At 43.8% G+C, this 22,877-nt stretch overlaps 1 protein-coding gene across 2 annotated transcripts in view; it reads left to right on the forward strand.

Moving 5' to 3' along the window:
- The window catches only part of FGFRL1 (fibroblast growth factor receptor like 1), a 139,642-nt gene extending 120,289 nt beyond the window's left edge, over positions 1 to 19,353 (forward strand). For both annotated transcript variants that reach the window (XM_083362336.1, XM_083362337.1), the window contains exons 4-7: positions 6,757 to 6,837; positions 12,683 to 12,967; positions 15,711 to 16,064; positions 17,826 to 19,353. In XM_083362336.1, the coding sequence (XP_083218462.1) occupies positions 6,757 to 6,837; positions 12,683 to 12,967; positions 15,711 to 16,064; positions 17,826 to 18,235 (1,130 nt within the window). In that variant the 3' untranslated portion in view covers positions 18,236 to 19,353. The remainder of the gene's footprint in view (positions 1 to 6,756; positions 6,838 to 12,682; positions 12,968 to 15,710; positions 16,065 to 17,825) is intronic.
- The last annotated feature ends 3,524 nt before the right edge of the window (positions 19,354 to 22,877 follow it).

A 22,877-nucleotide genomic window follows, 5' to 3' on the forward strand; every position in this document is an offset into this window, starting at 1 on the left:
CATTCTTAGAAAAGAAACAAAATGGTTGACTCTTTCTCTGTGTTTTATTTGGAAAGGTGAGGATTTCCAATGTTCAAAAATGACAAAAAGTAGAATTATAAGGGTCCTAAGCTTGAGGGATGATTGAGGGGTTCCATAAAGGGGTATCAAGGAATATCTTCATGACTTCTGCAGACAGACAAATGTTTTTCGATTGGTTAGCTCCATCCTGACAGATGTTTTTGTGAATCAGGAAATCTACCTAGGTCAGGGATAGGCAACCTTGGCTCTTTTATGACTCGTGGACTTCAACTCCCAGCATTCCTGAGCCAGCCACGCTGAGGGGAAAGGGAGATGTTTCCAAGCTGAGCCATGCTGGCTGAGGAATTCTGGGAGTTGAAGTCCACGAGTCGTAAAAGAACCCAGGTTGCCCACCCCTGGCCTAGTGGCTTGTTCCTTCCATGCCTTAAAAGGGATAAACATTGCCACCCTCTTGCATTTTTTATATTCCCAAGATAAACAAATACCCAAGCTTGATTTAAATTCGCCTTTTTTGAATTGCTAGCCTTTAGTTTGCTTTCTTTTCACTTCATCCTTGACTTAACAATCATGCATGAATTGGCAGTTACCTGCTTTTTGTTTTTTAAATGTCCCTTTGAAATTCAGCACACTCTTATAATAGCTAGCTAATCAGTATCCTAAGCACAGGCAATTATTTGCTTTGTTCAATCTGTAAAAAGAAAAGGATCCAATCTGGGTGCCAAAAAAAAACTGCTTTGTAGCTTTTCTTGTCTGATTCCCAATGGCTTTAGAAAAAAGCAAGAATGAGAAAGCAATTAGCTTGGGTAACTTTTTTTTTAGTTGAATGCTTCGCTTTTACCTGTTTCTTCCCCTCACCTTAGAAGAATAGAATAATAACTTTATTGTCAGGTTGAATATACACGATTCGCGTACATTAAAATGAAATTTCATTGTATTCAGCTCTCAAAGGGTCACCACATAAACATGACAAAAATAAATAAATAAATACAGAATTAGGCCTTGGAGATATATATATCGGTCAGTTACCTCCCTTCCAACATAGGAGAGGTTTTTGTGTCTGTGAATCTTCTGAAATAAGCTATTGATCCAGAGGTTTTTCCAAAAATGACAGCTGTATAAACAGAGGCGCCTGTTTTCTTTGGGTGGGCAAACGTTAGAACAAGTTCAGGTTTTCAAAAGCATGTGCAGTATTACAGCTCTAAGGTTCTCCATGAAGCTTTGGAAGAAGATGTAGATTCTCTTAGAAGTTTTGTCCGAAATCATGGCTTAATGATTTCAGGATTCTGAAATCATGGCTTAATGTATGTCTGCCTGTAAACAATTTCACTCTGGCTTGGACGTTGGGTTTGCTTTGAAGTTTGATAACAGAGCAGAATAACAGAGTTGGAAGGGACATCGGAGGTCTTCTAGTCCAACCCCCTCCTCAAGCAGGAGATCCTATATCATTCCAGACAAATGGCTGTCCAGTCCCTTCTTAAAAACCTCCAGTGTTGGGGCACCCACAACGTATGGAAGCAAGTTGTTCCACTGATTAATTGTTCTGATTGTCAGGAAATTCCTCCTTAATTCCAGGTTGCTTCTCTCCTTGATGAGTTTCCATCCATTGTTTCTTGTCTTGCCTTCTGGGGCTTTGGAGAATAGCTTGACTCCCTCTTCTTTGGGACAACCCCTGAGATACTGGAAGACTGCCATCGTGTCCCCCCTCGTCCTTCTCTTCATTAAACTAGACATCCCCAATTCCAGCAACCGTTCCTTATATGTTTTAGCCTCCAGTCCCCTGATCGTCTTTGTTGCTCTTCTCTGCACCCTTTCTAGAGTCTCTGCATCTTTTTTATATTGTGGCGGCCAAAACTGGATGTAACATTCCAAGGGTGGCCTTACCAAGACTTTGTAAAGCGGTACTAACATTTCATGTGATCTCGATTCTGCCTCTCTATTAATGCAGCCTAGGACTACATTAGCTTTTTTGGCAGCTGCAGCACACGGCTGGCTCATATTTAAGTGCTTGTCCACTCTCTGATAGCGCAGTTGCTTCTATCTTTTGTCTCTCAATGATATGCTCATTATAGTTTTTCAAGCCTGAACAGATACATCACTTTCTCTGCTATCTCATCTTCTGTCCAGCCTTTTATTCTCATTCATTCATTCATTCATTCATTCATTCATTCATTCATTCATCCTCATCCCTTGTCATTCCAAAGAATCTGCTTTGAAGTACAATCATGATGTATGGACTTGGTTGATGATTCCTTCATTCCCCACTCAGCCTCCTCCATCGGCTTTGACGTGTGCTCACCTCTTGGGACTTTTTCTGTTCAAAGGTCTCCTGGTCAGTCATCCTGGTCTTGGCTGTCCCAGCTCAGAGCTGAAGAAGCTTCTTGGATGAGAAGCAAAACATCTTCAGAAAAAACCAAAGTGCAGTCGCCTTTTGAAAAAGTATTTTGGGGATTCTCACCAGAATGTTTATATTTACTGCAGCATAGGAAGATCTGGAGGACAGCATGAAAAAGGAACTACCTGTCTGTCTGTTACTCTTTTTAAAATAAAAAAAAATAAAAATTCAGCCCCTCCCCTTCATATTTCTTCGGTGAGGGAACGTAAGGAGTGGAACCTTTCGCCAATGCAGTTGGAAGATCTGGCTGGCTAACCAGCAGAGACGCATCTTCAAAGGATCCCGCGCATGTTTGCCGCACTTAGATTCACATGAAAGGCTTGGCAACCACTCAAGTATGGCCGAGAATGCCAATTAGGTGGCGTGCATGAGTGGATTTTCAGGCACGGGAGGGGGGGGAGAGGAGGATGGGTGGAGGGCTGCACATTGGTGGACACACAGTAACTTGAGACCCCAGACAAAGGAAGGGAGGCCGGTCTCAGAAGGAGACCCTCATGTGCAGGATTAAGTCCTGATTGACAAAAGGAACTCAGAGCATTTAGCGTTCCTTCACTAGCAAAGGAAATGTAGAATCACAACAGCCGTGGTGCTTTAAATTCATCAGTGTCGTCCCCATGTTTTTACCATGCAACCTTGTGCTGCAAACTTGCCACGGTAAACCCGTGGGAATAGGTCCTGCGTGGGAAGCTGAAATGAGATGCTCTGGAGGCCTTCAAGCATCTTTTGTCAGTTACTCCTAAGACAGACATGTCATCCTATGTTTATTCTACGACCCACATTAATAGTAATTGCCGCTTTTGGAAGTGTCAGCCCCAAGCAGCTTTCAGAAAAACACAACTTCTTTGATCCTTACAAGCAAGCCAAGAGGCAAGAACATCTCGTGGGCTTTGTGAATGGTTCAATCAATCAGTCAGAATAGTCTGGAAGGGACCTTGGAGGTCTTCTAGTCCAACCCCCTGCTCAAGCAGGAGACCCTACACCATTTCAGACAACTTCTTAAAAACCTCTGGGGATGGAGCACTCACAATTTCTGGAGGCGGGTTGTTCCACTGGTTAATTGTTCTCAGGAAGTTTTTCCTTAACTGCAGGTTGCTTCTCTCCTTGATTACTTTCCATCCATTGCTTCTTGTCCTGCCTTTGGGCGCTTTGGAGAAGAGGTTGACCCCCTCATCTTTGTGGCAGCCCCTCAAATACTGGAAAATTGCTGTCATGTCCCCCTAGTCCTTAAATCATGCAACTGTTCTTCATCTGTTTCAGTCTCCAGGCCTTTCATCATCTTAGTTGTTCTTCTCTGCACTTTTTCCTAAAGTCTCAACGTCTTTTTTATAAGGTGGTGACCAAAACTGAAAACCACAGTATTGTTTTGAGATTCTGAGTTGTAAGACTGGAAGCCAGATTTTGAATCCCAAGCTTTGGGGGCTTTTTCTACAACAAGGTCTCTTACATCCATGTGTAGTCTTGGTTGGCCTTACATTGCCGTTTTGATCACTAAACCTTAGATAGGTACAATTCCTGGATGACAGAATGATCAGAATAAAATAAATAGCTGTTTCCATGATAGGGAATATGGCTTTAATATTCATTGACTGTATGTGAATTATCTCATGCAGAAGCCATATGAGAACAGATCCCAAACTGAGGCCTGTAATGCCTGTAAAAGGGGTCTTACAGACATAACATAGATTTTAAGAGGAAATTCTCGATGCAGTCAAGAATGTTAAAAGTTCCCGGCAGGAAAAACAAGCTTGTGCATGGACACTTGTATTTTTTTTTTTTTTACAAATGTGGAATGTGTTACTTTTTGCTGTTGGACTAGGAACCAGCTGAGTCCACAAAGATACACTATAAGAGAAGAATCCAGGTGTTATATGTGTCTCTCTAAGCAGCCCTAGGGTTACAATCAGTTGTAGGCTGGGGGGTGGATGGCTGGACGGGTGGGTGGATGAATAGATAGATGACAGAGAGAGAGAAAAGAAAGAGAGATATATAAAATAGGGAGAAAGAGAGAAAGAGCTAGGGAGAGATAGATAGATAGATAGATAGATAGATAGATAGATAGATAGATAGATAGATAGATAGATAGATAGATTATTGATAGGTTGATAGGTAGATAGATAGATAGATAGATAGATAGATAGATAGATAGATAGATAGATAGACAGATGATAGATAGATAGATAGGTTGATAGGCTGATAGATAGATGATAAATAGATAAATGATAGATAGATAGATAGACAGACAGACAGACTGACTACTGATGGATCGATCTTAAGATTTCATAGGGAATGAGCCCCAGTCAGCCCCGTAAGGCAAAGCTCTTAGACCCCTGGGAGAATATTTCAAGAGAAAGAAAGGCATCTGCTTGCATGTTTGGAAGATCTGTTCAAGTTACTTCTAGAAATTACGTTTTCAGAAGGAACTTAGCATTTTAACAGAGACCATCAGCGCAGTCAGAAAACCACAGTTTTGGAGTCGCCCCTAGGAAGAAGTGTCAGGCCTGAGCCAAGTTGGATGGAAACTCCTCTTCTTTTAATCTAATATTCAAGACAAGAAGTGCGGTGATCTTTTTTTCTTTTCTTTTGGGTAGTAAATTTTTCAGCGCTGCTTTGGAGATCAGGGTAATTTAGGAAGGTGGTGGTTGATTTGGACGTACGAGAAGAAAGAGGTTGCCAATAGGAAAAGTCTCCTGTTGCTTCCTTTAAGGGGACTCAAGAAGGTAGAATCACTGAAAGAAGAGAAACTCTGCAGTTCAGGATTGAACGGTGGGGTCCTTGGTTGGGTTTTATTTGCCAGAGGAGGAGGAGGAGGAGGAAGATGATGATGAGGAGGAGGAGGATTGTAGGGTCCTTGGTGCTCTCTGAGCTTGGCTGTTTTCTTGCAGATGTTTCATGACTCAAACTAGGAAACATCATGCTAGAAAGGACTGGAGGAGGAGGAGGAGGAGGAGGAGGAGGAGGAAGACTGTGGGGCCCTTGGTGCTCTGAGCTTGGCTGTTTTCTTGCAGATGTTTCATTACCCAACTAGGGAACATCATCACTGTTAGGGAGGGGAGTTTGCAGAGAGGAGGAGGAGGACTGTGGGATCCTTGGTGCTCTCTGAGCTGGGTGGTTTTCTTGCAGAGATTTCATTACCCAACTAGGTAACATCATCAGTGTTGTAAAAACAGTTCCCCATCATCAGGACAAGCCCCTCATTTTATTCCAACAAGTAGCCCTTGGAAACTCTGAGGAGTCAAAGGTGGGCTTGAGGTAATCTGAATTTGGACCTCTTTTTTTATAGCCCAACCTTGTAACTGCCTGGTGTTTCACTTCTATGCCTCTCTTTAAGTGACATGACTAATTACTAAGTTGCTCCTTTTCCCCTCCTTGTTCTGCTGTGTGGGTTGCATTTTGGCCCATCCCTGACCTAAAGAAGGCAACATCTTCAAAGTGGCAATAGTTAAACAACTTTTCCAACTCTTGATTTCTTTCCAAGCGGCAAGCTATGACTGATTGCCAGAAGTTCCTATGACCTTTTCTGCTGTAATTTTGATTTGTGCCCTTATTTGCAAGGAACGTAAAAAAAACAGTTCTCGCAGGGAACGTGAGCCACAAACATCAACAAAAGGTCTTCAGTTTACTATTAATGGTAGCATTAATTACGCTCCCATCATGGTAGAAGCCAGTGGAAAAATTAAAAAAAAAAGCACCAGGAAATAAAACTGCGCAGGCAGGGAACAAATTATCTCTGTTGGAATGGAATAAAATATGTTCTTACTATTGACTCAAACACTGCTATGTTTTAAAACTTAATGCATTTTTCTTCTTTCCCTTCTTCTTTCCTTCCTTCCTTCTTTTCTCTTCCATCTATCCATCATATTCCTTCCCTCCTTTCTCATCCATCCACTAACTTTCTTCCTTCCTCATCTATTCATCCATCCATCCACTATCTCACTCCCTCGCTCCCTCATCCACCCACCCACCATATTCCTTCCTTTCTCATCCATTCATCCGTCCATCTATTCATCCATCAACCCTTCCTTCCTTCCTTCCTTCCTTCCTTTCTTCCTTCCTTCCTTCCTTCCTTCCTTCCTTCCTTTCTTTCTTTCTTTCTTTCTTCCTTTCTTTCTTTCTTTCTTTCTTTCTTTCTTTCTTTCTTTCTTTCTTTCTTTCTTTCTTTCTCTGTCTCTCTTTCCCTCCCTCCCTCCCTTTCTTTCTTTCTTTCTTTCTTTCTTTCTTTCTTTCTTTCTTTCTTTCTTTCTTTCTCTGTCTTTCTTTCCCTCCCTCCCTTCCTTCCTTCCTTCCTTCCTTCCTTCCTTCCTTCCTTCCTTCCTTCCTTCCTTCCTTCCTTCTTTTTCCCCCAGATGATGCCAGCTCAGGAAGGGAGAGTTTGGGACCTGAAAACCCTAACGGTGGATCAGAAGATCAGTTGGGGAAGCTCTGGGGTAAGTGCGGATAGATCCCCTTCTATCCCCTCTGCCCCCCTTCAAGGGGGAAAGAACATTCTCCATTGGGATTTCAGTTCCGCCAAAGGCAGGAACCCCCCGCCCCCCCACCCCCGGGCTTCAGTTCAGCTTGCTTATCCCCTCCTTGGAGATGGCTTCCAAAGTCTTTCCACCTGGGCTGCTCTTCCAAAGCAGGAGAAAAGCGAGGTGATTTTTTATTTTTATTTTTTGGCATCCTGGGCTGGTTGCTCTTCCATTTGTGTGATGGCGAGACTGCCTGCTAAGAATAGTTTTTGCCACACCGGCAGTGCCGTATTTCGCAAGTTCGATGCAGAAGAACAGCCTTCTTCAGAGACCTTCATCTTTCTGTGGGTCAGAGTGACTGTCTTTTTGTGGCCTTGTAACACCGGCTCAATAAACGTGAGCTGAACCAAGGCCTAGCCCTAACCGGAAGCCTGCAAAGAAATCCAGGCCGTTACCTCAAACCGGAAGGCTGTCTGAACTTCTCGCCGGAGAAGCCCCACCACAAACGGGCCTTCCTCGCGTTTCTTTTGTGTGCACTCCTTGGGTGTCTTCAAGCAAACCTGGAGAGCAGCCATGCAGGTTAAGCCTTCGGGGAACCGAGAATACGCTGGGCAGTTTGCGAGCAGACCGATTGGTAATAAAGGAGAACGGCCAACTTGCTTCCTTGTTCCGAGGAGTAAAAATGAATCAAGTGCCACCCTTTTCCTCTCCGAGGCGGGTTTTCTTTCTGTGCTCTGAGTCCTTTCAGGCAGGACCTGAGTGGCTCGTGGTCACGTCCCCTTTGCTGCTGCTTTGTGGATGTGCTGCATCCCTTTTTATAGCCTCGCTTTCTAGGCTTCTCCTGAGGGTAACCTTCTAAAACGAACCGAGCTGTTGTTACCTCATGTCTCTTGTAGCTACTCAAGCGCCTTAGCGGTCTACTCCGCCTTTTCTTCTTGTGAACTTTCTTAAGCGAAGTCATCTATGACTCTGCTCACTAATCAGAGATTGTGGATCCCATCCGGCTAGGATGGCTGGTTGATTTATGTACCTCCTGCCTAGATGGTCCCTGTAGATCAGGGGTGTCAAACTGCCGGCCCGCGGACCGGACACATCATGACAAACCCGCGCCCACCCCATTGCCGGCAATGGGGAAAAAGCTCCGATATGTCGCGAGACGTCACGTGACGTTGCGGGTTTGACACCCCTGCTGTAGATTAAAAAGAGCTCTGTTTCCTTCAGGCCTCCACTGAAACCTTTTTTTTTTCTTTCTGTATAATTGGGCGATTTCAGTCTTAAGAGTTCATTCTGTAATTTTAAACAACGGGGTTGGGTTTGAATCGGGGGCAAAGAAGCTGGTATTTAGGCCATCTCTTATGGGACTTCCCCCAAAAGTATGCAACTAAAGGAGGATTTTTGATTGAGAAGTAATCCAACCTGGATATTTTTTTTAAATACGTCCTTCCTTCCTTCCTTCCTTCCTTCCTTCCTTCCTTCCTTCCTTCCTTCCTTCCTTCCTTCCTTCCTTCCTTCCTTCCTTCCTTCCTCCCTCCCTCCCTCCCTCCCTCCTCCTCCTTTATTCCTACTCTCTCCTTCCTCCCTCTCCCTCCCTCCTCTCTCTTTTTTCTTTCTTTCTCTTTCTCTATCTTTCTCCCTCCCTCCCTCCCTCCCTCCATCCCCGTCCTCTCTCCCTCCCTCCCTTTCTCCTCCTTTCCTACCTTTTTCTTTTTGAAAGAGAGACATTTCACAACTGTTTAACTGGAGATCTGGTTTCAGTGTGTCGCACCAAAGAATGGAGAGCAGCTTTCAAGGGGAAGATAATCACTTAACCCGTTTCAAAGGGAGAAAGAAAGGAACGGAGGCAGCCACAGAGATATAGTCTTACCTCCTGGCATTTAAAAGTCTCTCCTGTGTGTGTGTGTGTGAGAGAGAGAGAGAGAGAGAGAGAGAGACAAAACCACTCAACTAAAGGCTTCAGACAGGAATGAAGCAAGAGGCTGTTCAGAGGGCCCAGTTGATTGTTCTCCCCGGAGCAGGAAAATCTGCTCTTCTGTTCTTACGGAGCAAAGGGAGAGCTGAGGATTCTTATATCCGTTCATAAGGAGGAGTTGGTTTGCTTGTGTTCCAGCAGATCTCTCTCTCTCTCTCTCTCTCTCTCTGTGTGTGTGTGTGTGTGTGGTGGGGAGAGGCAGGCATAGATGGATGATTAACTTAATTCACTCTCACAGGACCCTGACACAGGACATGGAGAGTTTTCTCACTGACTTTCCAAATTTGCAGTGAAGGAAAATCAAATTCAGGAAGTTGAAGTCCAGACATCTTAAACGTTGCCACGTTTGAGAAGCTCTGCTCTAGACGCTTCTCCCGCCTGTACCGGTAGAGGAGTAACAGAATAACAGAGTTGGAAGGGACCCTGGAGGTCTTCTAGTCCAACCCACTGCTTGAGCAGGAGAACCTAGACCAAACAACTGAAGTGATTCACTTAACAACTGTAGCAAGCGAGGTTACAAAATGGGGCAAAATTCACTTCCAGCAGTAGAAATTGTGGGTGCGGTTGTGGCAGGGGTGGGATTCAGCCGGTTCGCACCACTTCGGCAGAACCAGTAGCTAATTTTTGGTTGCCCAGGCCCAGAACGGATTTCCGGAAGTGGCATCCACGCAGAGAACCAGTTGTGCACCTATTTGAATCCCACCACTGCTTGCTTGCCTCCTTCTTTCCTTCCTTCCTTCTTTTCCCCTCCCATTTGCCTTCCTTCCTTCCTTCCTTCCTTCCTTCCTTCTTTCCTTCCTTCCTTCCTTCCTTCCTTCCTTCCTTCCTTCCTTCCTTCCTTCCGTGGGACTCAGCCGGTTCGCACCACTTCGGCAGAACCGGTAGCCAATCTTTCGGTTGCCCAGGCCCAGAACGGCGGCATCCACACAGAGAACCGCTTGTTCACCTATCTGAATCCCACCACTGGGTTGTGGCAATCTTTGATGTGGGCAAATGATTGGCCTGCAAGGGATCCCAGGAAGAGGCAACTTGACGGGTGCTGGAGGGACCGCCTTGGAGGTCAGCGTTTCTGCTGCCTCCCCTCTCGAGATCATGGGGGAAAGACCCACCCAACCCCACCCCCCTTCATTTGCACACCCGTCTTTCCCGACAGAGCTAGGGTGTCACTCCTGTCCCTCCAGCTGTCCGCTCGCTCCTTCATTAGGTTACACATGAAAGCCTCGGAGCGAAGCCCTTCGGCGCAAAGGAGGAAGAAGAGAGTGAAATCAAATATCCCGAGGTGGCCGAGACCCAGAAGGTGGAGATTGGGCGGAGAGGAAGCATTTGTTCTTGCTTGCTTGGGCTCAAAGCATTTTTCGGGGGCAGGAGGAGACGTGGAGCTGGGCTCCCCCTTGAATGCATCTAAAGTATGAAGTTGGGGGTTGGGTGGGAGGGGAGAGGAACGGGGTGGACCAAGCTTTGATACTGCCTCACACAGCAAGAGGTGCATGTATCAATCAATCAGAACAGAGCTGGGAGGGACCTTGGAGGTCTTCTACTCCAACCCCCTGCTCAAGCAGGAGACCCCACCCCATTTCAGACAGGGAGCTGTCCAGTCACTTCTTAAAAACCTCCAGTGTTGGGCAAACACAATTCTTGTGGCAGCTAGTACGTGTAGTATATCTTTCTCATAATTTGCTCCTATTATTCCTAACAAAAATAATTCTGGCTTTAAGTCTATTTGTGTATTTTAGTCATTTTCTCCAACCATAAATGTATTTTAACCCAAAATCTTTTTTGCTTTAGGGCATGTCCACTAGATATGGTAATAAGTACCCGGTCGTTGCATTTCCAACAGTTGTTTGTAGTATTTTTAAACATTTTTGCTGATCTACTAGTCCACCATTTTCTTTCTGAGATCCGAGAAAGGGCCTCAAAGATAGTTCTGCATCTCTGGTCCCCCTCCTCCAAATTCTAGACCAGGGCTAGGCAACCTTGGCTCTTTTATGACTCGTGGACTTCAACTCCCAGAATTCCTGAGCCAGCGTGGCTCAGCTTGGAAACCTCTCCCTTTCCCCTCAGCGTGGCTGGCTCAGGGATTCTGGGAGTTGAAGTCCACGAGTCATAAAAGAGCCAAGGTTGCCTACCCCTGGTCTAGACCCTTCATTAATTCCATCTTTTTTTCCATTCAGGCGAGTTTCTCTTCTCCGGCCTCTGAAAGGTGTCAGATAGCGGTGCTGAGATTAAGCTGCTTCTCCTTCAGCCTGATGAAAAGGGTTATCAGCATCTAGTTGGCACCTTAACTTCAGCCTATCGAGCCATCTTTCTTCAGGGCGCCCCTCCCAACCTCCCAATCTGAGATAATCCTCCATCATCACAATCCGTGGTGCCACTTGGGGGAAAAACAGATTCCACAAGTGCCACAGTCAGATAACGTAGCCTGCCCCGCTGAAAGGTGATGACAGGTTGAGTCAATCCGGCATAAGTAGATTTCCTTGGTTTCTGTCAAGATCACCCAAGCCACCTCAACCCGATAACCAGATTGGAAACCTGACAGAACAAGATTGGACAGGTTGCTTGGGCTACTAGTAATGTCTTCACTCCAACCGATGAGGAGGAGTTGAAAGCGGTAGAACATTGCTCCAACATGGGCTTATCTTCGGCCTTCTGCTTTGAAGAGAAGTTATACTTTGCCTCCAGAATAAAAACAGCATATAATAGAATAATACAGTTGGAAGAGACCTTGGAGGTCTTCTAGTCCAACCCCCTTCTCAGGCAGGAGACCTTATACCATTTCAGACAAATGGCTGTCCAGTCTCTTCTTAAAAGCATTCACAACCTCTGGAGACAAGTCGTTCCACTGATTAAATTGTTCTCACTGTCAGGAAACTCCTCCTTAGTTCCAGGTTGCTTCTCTCCTTGATCAGCTTCCATCCATTAGATCCGATCATCTTGAAAAAGAACATTTAGGACCTACTAAATTTCATTTGCTCCCCCAGCGTCCTTTAGAGAGAAATGCAGGGTGGCTGTAAGTCTCTTCTGCAAAGATAAAAGCTTGCCTAATTTCATATACAACAGGCTGGAATCTTCTGAAAATCTTCTGTAAACAACCACAAACACCACAGCAGAAGGCACACAAAGCAGGGTTTGGCATAACCTGTTGTTTCTATCAAACAATTGTTGAGAAAGATGTTTGTCTGCTGGTCTATTGTTTTTTGTGATTTATATTCCGCTGTAGCAGGAAGGCATGGACTTTGTATTATAAAACACTATCCCTTATTACAGACAAAGGGTTCATCTTTTTCTGTGCTTTTAGTCTGTGGAGCTTCTCAGCTATCCAGGTCACGGTTCTCCCAAAGGCGCTTTTTCAAGAGGCAACTGGACCATCTTGGTTTGTTTTTTTCCCTTGAAGACGTTTCGCTTCTCATCCAAGAAGCTTCTTCGGTTCTACTGAATGGTGGAGAATGGAAGGGTTTATATTCCTTGCAATCATCTGGTCCTTTGCACTCCCTCTGAGACTCATTGAGTTGGCCAGTTGGACAAATAAATAGCTAAACTTCCAACTGGCCAACTCAATGAGTCTCAGAGGGAGTGCAAAGGACCAGATGATTGCAAGGAATATAAACCCTTCCATTCTCCACCATTCAGTCAGAACCAAAGAAGCTTCTTGGATGAGAAGCAAAACGTCTTCAAAGAAAAACAAGCAAGTCCGCTTGGGGGGAAAAAATCACCTTTGGGTCTTTGCCATTAGCTTAATGATCTTTTTCCTCAACGATTCTTTTCCTGATAAGAGAATAGCGGAGCTGGAAGGGACCTCGGAGGTCCTCTAGTCCAACCTCCGAAGCTTTGCTCATGCTTTGCTTCTCTTCACAGCTCGACCGAGATTCACTCAGCCTGCGAAGATGAGGCAACGTGTGATCGCCCGGCCGGTGGGAAGTTCGATCCGACTCAAGTGTGTGGCCAGCGGCAACCCCCGGCCGGACATCAGCTGGCTGAAGGACAACAAGCCTCTGACCTCGCAGGAGATTGGCGAAAACAAAAGGAAGCGGTGGACCCTCAACTTGAAGAACCTGAAGCCGGAGGACAGCGGGAAATACACCTGCCGCGTCTTCAACCGGATGGGCGAAATCAACGCCACCTACAAAGTGGAAGTCATCCGTAAGTATGGACCGACAGATGAGCGCGACGAGTTGTCGCTCAATAAGTTGGTAAAATGTTAGTCCAGCATCAGGACTCTCATCCCGGGAAAGAGAAGCTGCTTCTGAGGAAACAAGATTAGGGATTCAGACGTCATCCTCAACCCCAATGATTTCAAACTCAGTCTAAGTCTGATTAGATAGTGGATTCTTCAAGCTGTGAAAAAGGGGACTTTGTGCATGCAACTGTGTGGGGCCACCGTGTGTGTGTGTGTGTGTGTGTGTGTGTGTGTATAAAAACCTTCACATTTTGGTCAGGCATGCCTATACACCAGGGGTCTTCCAACTTGGCCCTTTTATGACTTGTGGACTTCAACTCCCAGAAGTCCTCCTTATCTCTAGGTTGCTCCTCTCCTTGATTAGTTTCCATCTGTTGCTTCTTGTCCTGCTTTCAGGTGCTTTGGAGAATAGCTTGACTCCCTCTTCTTTGGGGCAGCCCCTCAAATATTAGAACGCTGCTATCATGTCACTCCTCGCCCTTCTCTTCGTTAAACTACACATACCCAATTCCAGCAACCGTTCATTGTATGTTTTAGCCTCCAGTCCCCCAATCATCTTTGTTGCTCTTCTCTGCACTCTTTCTAGAGTCTCAACATCTTTTTTTACATCCTGGTGACCAAAACTGGATGCAGTATTCCAGGTGTGGCCTTACCAAGGCCGTGTAAAGTGACCTTGATTCTATCCCACTGTTAATGCAGTCTAGTTCTGTGTTGGCTTTTTGGTTACAAAAAGGGATCATGTAATCTAGGGACACTAGATCAAATATGAGTCAGTTGCCAAATGGCCGAATTTTGATCACATGACTATGGTCAAGTGTGTGAAAAATGGTTGTAAGTCACTTTTTTCCAGTAACATTTTCTCCTTAAAACGAATGTGGTAAGTGTACTCAAGATCCAGCATCTCCAGTCCGAGGACTTGAGGCAGCCCATCAACGATAACATTTTCAGTTACATAAAAATGTGAATGAAAAGCACATGTGGAGGAAAGATCTCTCTGGTGCACCGATGATACAAGACTGTCCCACATCTGGGACTGATAAAGAAGCAGCTGTGCGGAGTAGTAAAAACATGTGTTTACATTAAAACCAGGAGCAGAAACAGGGAAATGAATCAAATCTCAAATCTCAGTGTAGGATATGTAGCATGTAGCATTTTCCGCCCTCATCTAAACCAGGCGGGTGCCGGTCACAGCCCCGCTCTTCCCATTTATCTTCGAGATAAAGAAGGATAGCGTCTTTCCCGTCAACCTTTACAGCAGGGGCATAAATTGCCAGATTTTTGCTATTAAAGAGATTTGAAGGGTGATTACCCTTTGGTGTATCCTAAGGTTAGAGAAGAGATTTATCGCCCAATTGTTCTGGCTGTTTTGACTGAGCTTCTGGGCTTTTGCCTGGTGCATCTGCCGGTGAAAATGTAGCTTTTCCCAGAGTTGATTCTCTCCATTTCTGAGATCCTTTTTGGCGTAGTTGGTGTAGGCTGCATCTTATGATCTGCGTTCTTCGCTGGAATGGCTCTGCAGTTCTGCTTCAATTAGTAGAACTTGTCTGGCTTTTATTTCAAAGATCAGGAGGACGATGGATGGTCTCTGAGGGAACTGTCCTACCAGATATATATGGGAAGCAGGACCATTTTTTGCCAGCAAAATAAAAGTCCAGCTTGAATTTGCCATCAGTCTTGCTGCAAAGTAGGAATCAGTGGGATTAATAGAATTTTTTTATTAAGAAACATAAGCTTTGTGAATTATAATTCTTTTCATTAAATGCACGGGGCAGGGGAGAGGAATGCAGGTTGCTTAGGCAGGTGGAGGTTAAGAGTTGCTATGTGTTGGGGGAAAAAAACGAGTGATATTAGCTTCTAATTTAGAAAGGATTGAGTTAATTCAATTAATTAATTGATGCCACAGAAGATTAACACACCTTGTGGATTCTTTTGGAACTAAGTTTCTGGATGCCTTTGGTTTCTTTAGCATTTAGAGAAGGACGAGATGCTGACAGTGAGAACAATTAACCAGTGGAACAGCTTCCCCCCAGAATTTGTGGGTGGTCCTGGACAGGCATTTGGCATAAGATCTCTTGGAGTAGAATAGAATAGAATAGAATAGAATAGAATAGAATAGAATAGAATAGAATAGAATAGAATACAATAGAATACAATACAATACAATACAATACAATACAATACAATACAATACAATACAATACAATACAATAACAGAGTTGGATGGGACCTTGGAGGTCATCTAGTCCAACCCCCTGCTCAGGCAGGAAACCCTACACCATTTCAGACAAACGGCTGTCCAGTCTCCTCTTAAAACCTTCCAGTGTTGGAGCACCCACAACTTCTAGAGGCATGCTGTTCCCCTGGTTAATTGTCCTCACTGTCAGGAAGTTTCTCCTTATTTCTAGGTTGCTTCTCTCTTTGGTCAGTTTCCATCTGTTGCTTCTTGTCCTGCCTTCAGGCGCTTTGGAGAATAGCTTGACTCCCTCTTCTTTGGGGCAGCCCCTAAATATTGGAACGTTAGCTATCATGTCCCCCCTCGTCCTTCTCTTCATTAAACTAGACATACCCAATTACAGCAACCGTTCTTTAGAACTCTTTAGAAGACCTTCCAAGGTCCCTTTCAACACTGTTATTTTGTGCTCTGTATCACATGCACGGTTCAGACAACTCTTAATCAAATGAAAATTTGTCTGTATTCCTTTCCAGAGAGGACACGATCCAAACCAGTCCTTACTGGGACACACCCGGTGAATACAACTGTGGACTATGGAGGAACAACCTCATTCCAGTGCAAGGTGAGGAGTGACGTTAAACCGGTGATCCAGTGGTTGAAAAGAGTGGAATACGGGACAGAGAGCAGATACAATTCCACCATCGATGTCGGCGGGCAGAAGTTTGTGGTACTCCCCACCGGTGATGTTTGGTCTCGTCCCGATGGCTCCTACCTGAACAAACTCATGATCACACGCGCCAAGGAAGAAGATGCTGGCATGTACATTTGCCTGGGGGCAAACACCATGGGGTACAGCTTCCGAAGTGCGTTTCTTACCGTGTTACCAGGTGAGATGTTTGTTCCAACCTGTTAACCGTTGGGTCTTCCTTCAATTGTATTTATTTGTTAATTTTGCCTTCTTAAGCTTAGGGCTATTGCTTTTGCAGCTCCGAGCGTATGTCAGACAGTCACCTGTCTGAGATGGTTTAGGTTCTCCTGCTTGAGCAGGGGGCTGGACTAGAAGACCTCTGAGGTCCCTTCCAGCTCTATTCTATTCTATTCTATTCTATTCTATTCTATTCTATTCTATTCTATTCTATTCTATTCTATTCTATTCTATTCTATTCTATTCTATTCTATTCTACTCTACTCTACTCTACTCTACACTCTACTCTACTCTACTCTATTCTACTCTATTCTACTCTACTCTACTCTACTCTACTCTACTCTACTCTACTCTACTCTATTCTATTCTATTCTATTCTATTCTATTCTATTCTATTCTATTCTATTCTATTCTATTCTATTCTATTCTATTCTATTCTATTATCGCCTGTATCCAATGAATCTCACTGAAGTCAACTGGCTTATATGGAGAACAGCTTATATGGAGAACAGCTAAATGGACCTAATTTTCAGCTGCCACAATTATTCTGGAAAATGCTTCTTAACCAAACCTTGGCATTGGGAAATGAATAAATGAATATTTATTCATCTCCTGTAGAACAGGAACTGGAAACTCATCAATGTTTGAGATGAGCAGATCAAGCTATATCTGGTCCATGTCCCATCTACTTACTTAGAAAGAAAATTACGTACAGATTCATGTACCCAGTTGCTAAAGAGTTTTGCATGCAAGTTTTTATAATTTATGCTCAAATAGCTGTCTGAAAAGGAAGGCTCTTTTTGTATTTGGAAGACACACTTTTTATCCTTTATTTCAAGTTGAAATTTGCAGAGTTTGTAATTTAGCTGTCTTTGGGCATCAATCCCCTTTATTAGCACCAAAGATTAATAGCTGGTTGGGTTTTTATCCCAGCAGATCTGATCTAAGATGTGTCCCACAAGCTTGGCACATGAAAACAAAAGCATTGATTTTATTCAAAACCTGGAAAAAGCAATGTTTTGGAGTGGAAATTAACTTTGTTGTCTATATACAACTATTTAGCCTTCTACCCCAGGGGTGTCAAACTGCCAGCCTGCGGGCTGGATACATCATAGTGAAACTGCACCCGCTTCATTGTTAGCAATGGCAAAAAAGTCGCAATACGTCACGACACGTCATGTGACATTGCGAGTTTGACACCCCTCTTCTACCCAGAGCAAAGTAAGTCATTTTAGTCATGGTTTATCAGGAGTCCTTGATGCTCTCTCAGCTTGCGTATGTTTCATTAACCAAACTAGATAACATCATCAGGACGCACACGTATGTACACACACACACACACACACACACACACACACACACACATTTCAACCCTGAACTCTATTATCAGTTACAATGAACACCAGGGGGCACCACATGACCAGTTCAATCCTTACTGGGACTCCTCAGAGGCGGTAGGCATTATTCTGTGGCGTTCAAACCAGAATACTAGAAATTGAACTAGTCAGCCTTGGTGCTGTATTTTATATTTTGAGAAACTAACGAAATATTGGAATACGTTCTTCTAGGTTCTTCAGTTCCACCTCTGCTTTGAAATGGCTGAAAGAAAGATGCCAAATCAGATGTAATTCAGGGAGGTGGAGGCCAAACCCAGCTCAGTATTTTGACATTTTCTCTCCTGGTTCTAATCCCCCTCCTCAATTGTTTTTGTTCTTTCCTGCAGACCCCAAGTCCCCAAGCCAACCTATGGCACCTTCCTCTGCCAGCAGTCTTCCATGGCCGGTCATCATCGGGATCCCAGCTGGGGCTGTCTTCATCTTCGGGACAATTGTTCTCTGGCTCTGCCAAACGAAGAAGAAGCCATGTTCTCCTCCAGCCGCTACGCCGGGACACAGGAGCCAGCCTCGTGACCGGGTCTGCACAGCCCAGGTCTCCGATAAAGACTGCTTGTCCTCCATGAACTATGAGGATTATGTCGCCCAGCAGCAGCATTTGCTGACCCAGGGGCCAGTCCTGGCTTCCAGCGCGGCTTCCAAAATGTACCCAAAGATTTATACAGACATCCACACCCACACCCATTCCCACGTGGAAGGCAAAGTACACCAGCACCAGCACATCCATTACCCGTGTTAAAAAGGTCCGCCATTTTAGAACGTTGTGACACGAATCGCTTTGCATCAGCCGAAATGGCCGGGAAACCGTGGGGGAAAAATAACACGACGCAACCCAACAAAACATGGTGCGTTGCCCAGGGTGTGTTGTTACTGTGACCAGGAGTAATGAAGGAATTCCCCAATGGCAAAGACGTTCCTTTAGAAGCCCCACTTTGTCTTGGGGAAAAGCTGCTTCGGTTGCCTGCTAGCCCTACAAAGTCGAGGTGGTTCAATCCGACTCCGTCTCCTCAAAGCCAACCGCACAACGCCAAAGTGCCAATGCAAAAGGGAAGCATTTGAGTGGCCTTATACCAAGAAGATGGATGGATGGGTGTGTGGGGTTGTGTGTGCCTGTGCGTGTGTGTTTGTGGGGCGGTGTGTTTCAAGTTGTGAAGCCAAGAAATGCTGCCTTAGAGTTAGCAATCACCAAACTCCTCCATCTCTAAGAAGCCTTCCTGCAAAATCTTGGAAACCTGACCCCAAAACGAAGAACAGTGTATGGCTCACTTTTATATTTATATTTAATTATGATCATGATGAATTGATAAATGATGTTGATGATGATGATGATGATGATGAACTGGAACTGCTGACTTTTCAAAAAATTTAGGACCAGAATGGTATGCAGGGATATGGAGGTTCACAAAAGTCAAGATGGCGGCCTTTAAAAGGGGCGGGACTTTGATCTCCTGTTTAAGGTCACCGTGTCAGTAGAGGCCACCTTGTCAATGAAGCCCACCGTCTTGATGTTTTTGACCCCCTCCATGCCCCCTCCCCAGCCTTGCGTTCTTCCCTTACCTGGGGTGTAAACCCCGTCATCAAATTTTTCACAGATTCTAGCAGAAAAACCTCTTCATGACAACACAAATAAGCTGAAGAGTCTTGAAGCAAGCAAACAAATGTCCTTTGTGTTTCAGGGACAACTCATTTCTGTAATACAACTTGCAGGGGGGAGAGAGAGAGAGAGGATCTACCTTGTCAATTCACCCATATTTCACTTCAGTTCTAAGGGGAGAAACAGGCAAAATGTGACCGTATTAAAATGGAGTCAACGCAGGTTCAGTTTAAAAAAGGGGAGAAAAAAAGAACGTAAACTTTTTTTAAAAAAAATCTATATAGAGTTTAAGCGAAAATCGTGTATATTTAATTTATTTTGTAAAATGTATATTTTCTTCCAAAGTAAGCAATTCTAAATCCTATCTTTGATCACGAATTTATTTTCCCCCCCCAGCCTCTCAAATACGAGGAGAATAATTTTTGATCGGATCTCGAATGCCCTACGCTTGCAGCCTTAACTATAATGTTAGCGTCCTTCAAAGCATAAACCACCCTGTGACATTTGGATGCAAGCTCCACCCCTTTTATATTTGCATGCATTATTGCGATACAAGTACACAGAGGGAGAGCTGGGTATCGTGATACCACCGTGCATGGTTTATCCTTCTGAAGCCATCAGGATTAGAAAAGGGCAGCTCTGTGCTATTGCTCATCCTTTTCTAGGCGATCCTCTTGTTGGTTCAACAAAATGTGGCGTTGTGGTTTTGTTCCAAGAAGCCACTGTTTGTTTTCTAGGTTGAAAAACAAGCAAAGTTCTGTCACTGAAACAAGAGGGATTTTTAAATGAAATAACCCTACGGTGGCAGAACCAAATATGAAGAAGAATTTCAGTGGCAATGCCCAAGGATTTCAACTCATGAGGCTTGAGCTATTCAATGTTTCGCCTTGAAGAATATTAAATTAAGATTAATTTTAGGAATTGAGCTTAATTAAGATTAAGAATAGTATCATTGTATCCCATGGCATTTCATCGCTGGAGGTTTTCGAGAAGAGACTGGACAGCCATTTGTCCAGGATGGTATAAGTCCTCCTGACGTGGGCAAGGGGAATGGACTAGAACAGGGGTCTCCAACTTCGGCAACTGTAAGGCTTGTGGACTTCAACTCCAGAATTTGCTGGCTGAGGAATTCTGGATTTGAAGTCCACAAGCCTTACGGTTGCCAAAGTTGGAGACCCCTGGACTAGAAGACCTCCAAAGTCCCTTACAAGTTCTGTGACTGCAGATATTATGTTATCTACAGTCTATTCCTACACTGTTGGAGAAACCTAAATTTTATGGTGATGTATGAGGAGTACGTCCTCCATTAAATTAAATGCTGCTGTGCTACAGGATTCCTAGAAGATCTTGCTCTTATCTGATAGATATGCAGGGAGGCAAAAACAAACAAACAAGCAAACATCCAATTCTCATCTTTTTCAGAGTAACACTTAGGATGCCCTTTCAGAAATATTTGATTGCTTTGGAAATACAATTTCCTGCAGATGATATTCCAGTTTGGAGTCTGCTTCTAAGTGGATTCCCCCAGAGTCCTTTGCAGCCCCAGTGCTGGAGAGCTTTATTCCAGTTCAGAGGAAGAGGGCAGTGGATTAGGGGTTATGATCGAAGTATGCCATCAGGTTTTGCATCCGCGCATCCTTGCAAGTCTTTTAGGCTGTTAGGGTTGGCTCATGAAACTGAGAGCTCATGGATAAAGCACAGTTTTTTTTTTCTTGCTCAGTTTGCCGGTTTAGAAAGACCAAGAGATGGAAGAACAGAGGTGCATCCAGATGTTCATAGCCAGGTTAGAAGTATAAGAATAAACGAGCCTTAAATTGTTAGCTTTTCAGAGCAATCCGCTAAAAGGAATGAAAGTAACAACTATGCAATTTTTGTTAACGTATACAGAACCATGATGAAGGTGTGATTGGTTGATTGATTGAATAAGTAAATAAATTTTATTCACACACTGCCTTATCAAGTCTTCATGCCTTTTGAAGTGATCAGCTGAGTTCACTGCAATTTACATTCGGTCTCTTCTGAATTATTGCCAGGCAATCATTTATGGATTTTTTTTCTTAACTCTTGAGGATGGTCTAAATTAAAACTTTAGTTTTAATATAAATTAATTTCGCTTTCAATTCAATTAAAAACAATAGCACATTGACCAAACCAAGCTGAATAAAAATCAACCTTTCTACTTGGAAAGGGAGAAACTCCATTGAAAGCTTACTCCAATAGCTCATAAAAAAGGAAAGCCTGTTGGTTAACTTAGCAAGGGAGGAGGAGGAGGAGGAGGAGGAGGAGGAGTGGAAGAGGAGGAAAATTACAAGAACATACTGTGTTCATTTTTCTATAATCATCATAGATTCTATGATCCCTTTTTCTTTACAATAAATCTCAATAAAGAAACCCGCTCAGCTAATCTTATTATTAGGTTGTCCGCTGGCTCTTCGGCTTTGAAATGGAGATGAGCACCGGCCCCTAGAGTTGGAAACGACTAGCACGCACGTGCGGGGGAACCTTTACCTTTACCTTTTACCTAGCATAAGGTCTGGGCTGCAAAGATTGAAGTGGCCACTGGATGGCAGGAGCCATGCACACAAACTTCTTAACTCTTACCTGCCATCTTGTGCTCACTTAGATTTTTGCAGCTTGGACAAGGATGCCCTCTACTGGACTTACCTTAAAAAATATAGCCTTGGTTATTGTTACCCTCCAGTTAAATAGTTGTTTCTTGACTAACACAATCTTATTTTTAGTCCACGGTTCTATCTATTCAATCTAAATCAAGAACATGGTTAAATTTTAGTCAACCAGGTTTAAGCATTTTGTAGGAACACAGCATGACAATATTTTGGAGTTCCCATTCTTTGGTTTTTATTTGTGCATGTCTTCTCTTATTCAAAATTGAGCATCTCTAATAAAGGAAGAGGTCCAGGACACTTTGATTGGCTGTTCTGTTTTAATAATTCCATACGACCTTAATTCCATCAAGTTTTGCATAAGAGAAGGTACTCTATTTTGAAGGAGGTCACCTAAAAACCCAGGTCAAGATCTCAGCGGCCACCAAGGACACACGTTTTCCAGAGCTTATAATTTAGCCAACCAGGGCAACAAATATTCCTAACTTAACTGTGGGAATAAATTCCATCCTTCCAGCTTGCATGGAGCTTAAATAGCCCCATAATTCTAAGCAAAACAACCAGTGAATGTATCATTTGTTTTGTAGAGGCTGAGTACTCCACTCTTATTTCTGAGCTGCCAGGGGATGCATTTTATTGAATTAAGCTGAAATGCATGATTAGAGCTGATCTTCTCAACACATAGACTGTGTTCTTCAAAATTGTTGGGTTTTCCCCCCCTTTGGACCTTGGCTCCAGATATGACAATAATGTCTACAGAGTTGACCAAGAATTTTAGCCATCCTTTTGTGGCATAATAGCATAATTGGCATAGTCTGTCATTCACCAGAAGCGACAAAACAAGACAACGGTTGTGCCTTCATTTATTTCAACAGCATACCACTGTTTCGCAGACCCAGAAAACTGCGAAACGTTGGCGGCATTTGTAACGGAGAGGAGAACTTTTGAGCTACAGTTGAGCTACAAAAATCACATTAGAATCAAACGTCAGTCACAAATTCCTTGTCAATAGGCTCCTGATCTTGGTTTCTATGCTGAGTGTCTCTTACATTTGTTTTGACAATCCTGTATTTGAGCTGAGAGCTTTACTGAAGAGCTGAAAATTAAAAGAATGTGAAATAACCGAATCGTGCACTTAGTACAATTTATTAAAGTCGTAAGAG

This window comes from Vipera ursinii (genome assembly GCF_947247035.1).
Source record: "Vipera ursinii genome assembly, chromosome: 4".
NCBI lineage: Eukaryota > Metazoa > Chordata > Lepidosauria > Squamata > Viperidae > Vipera > Vipera ursinii.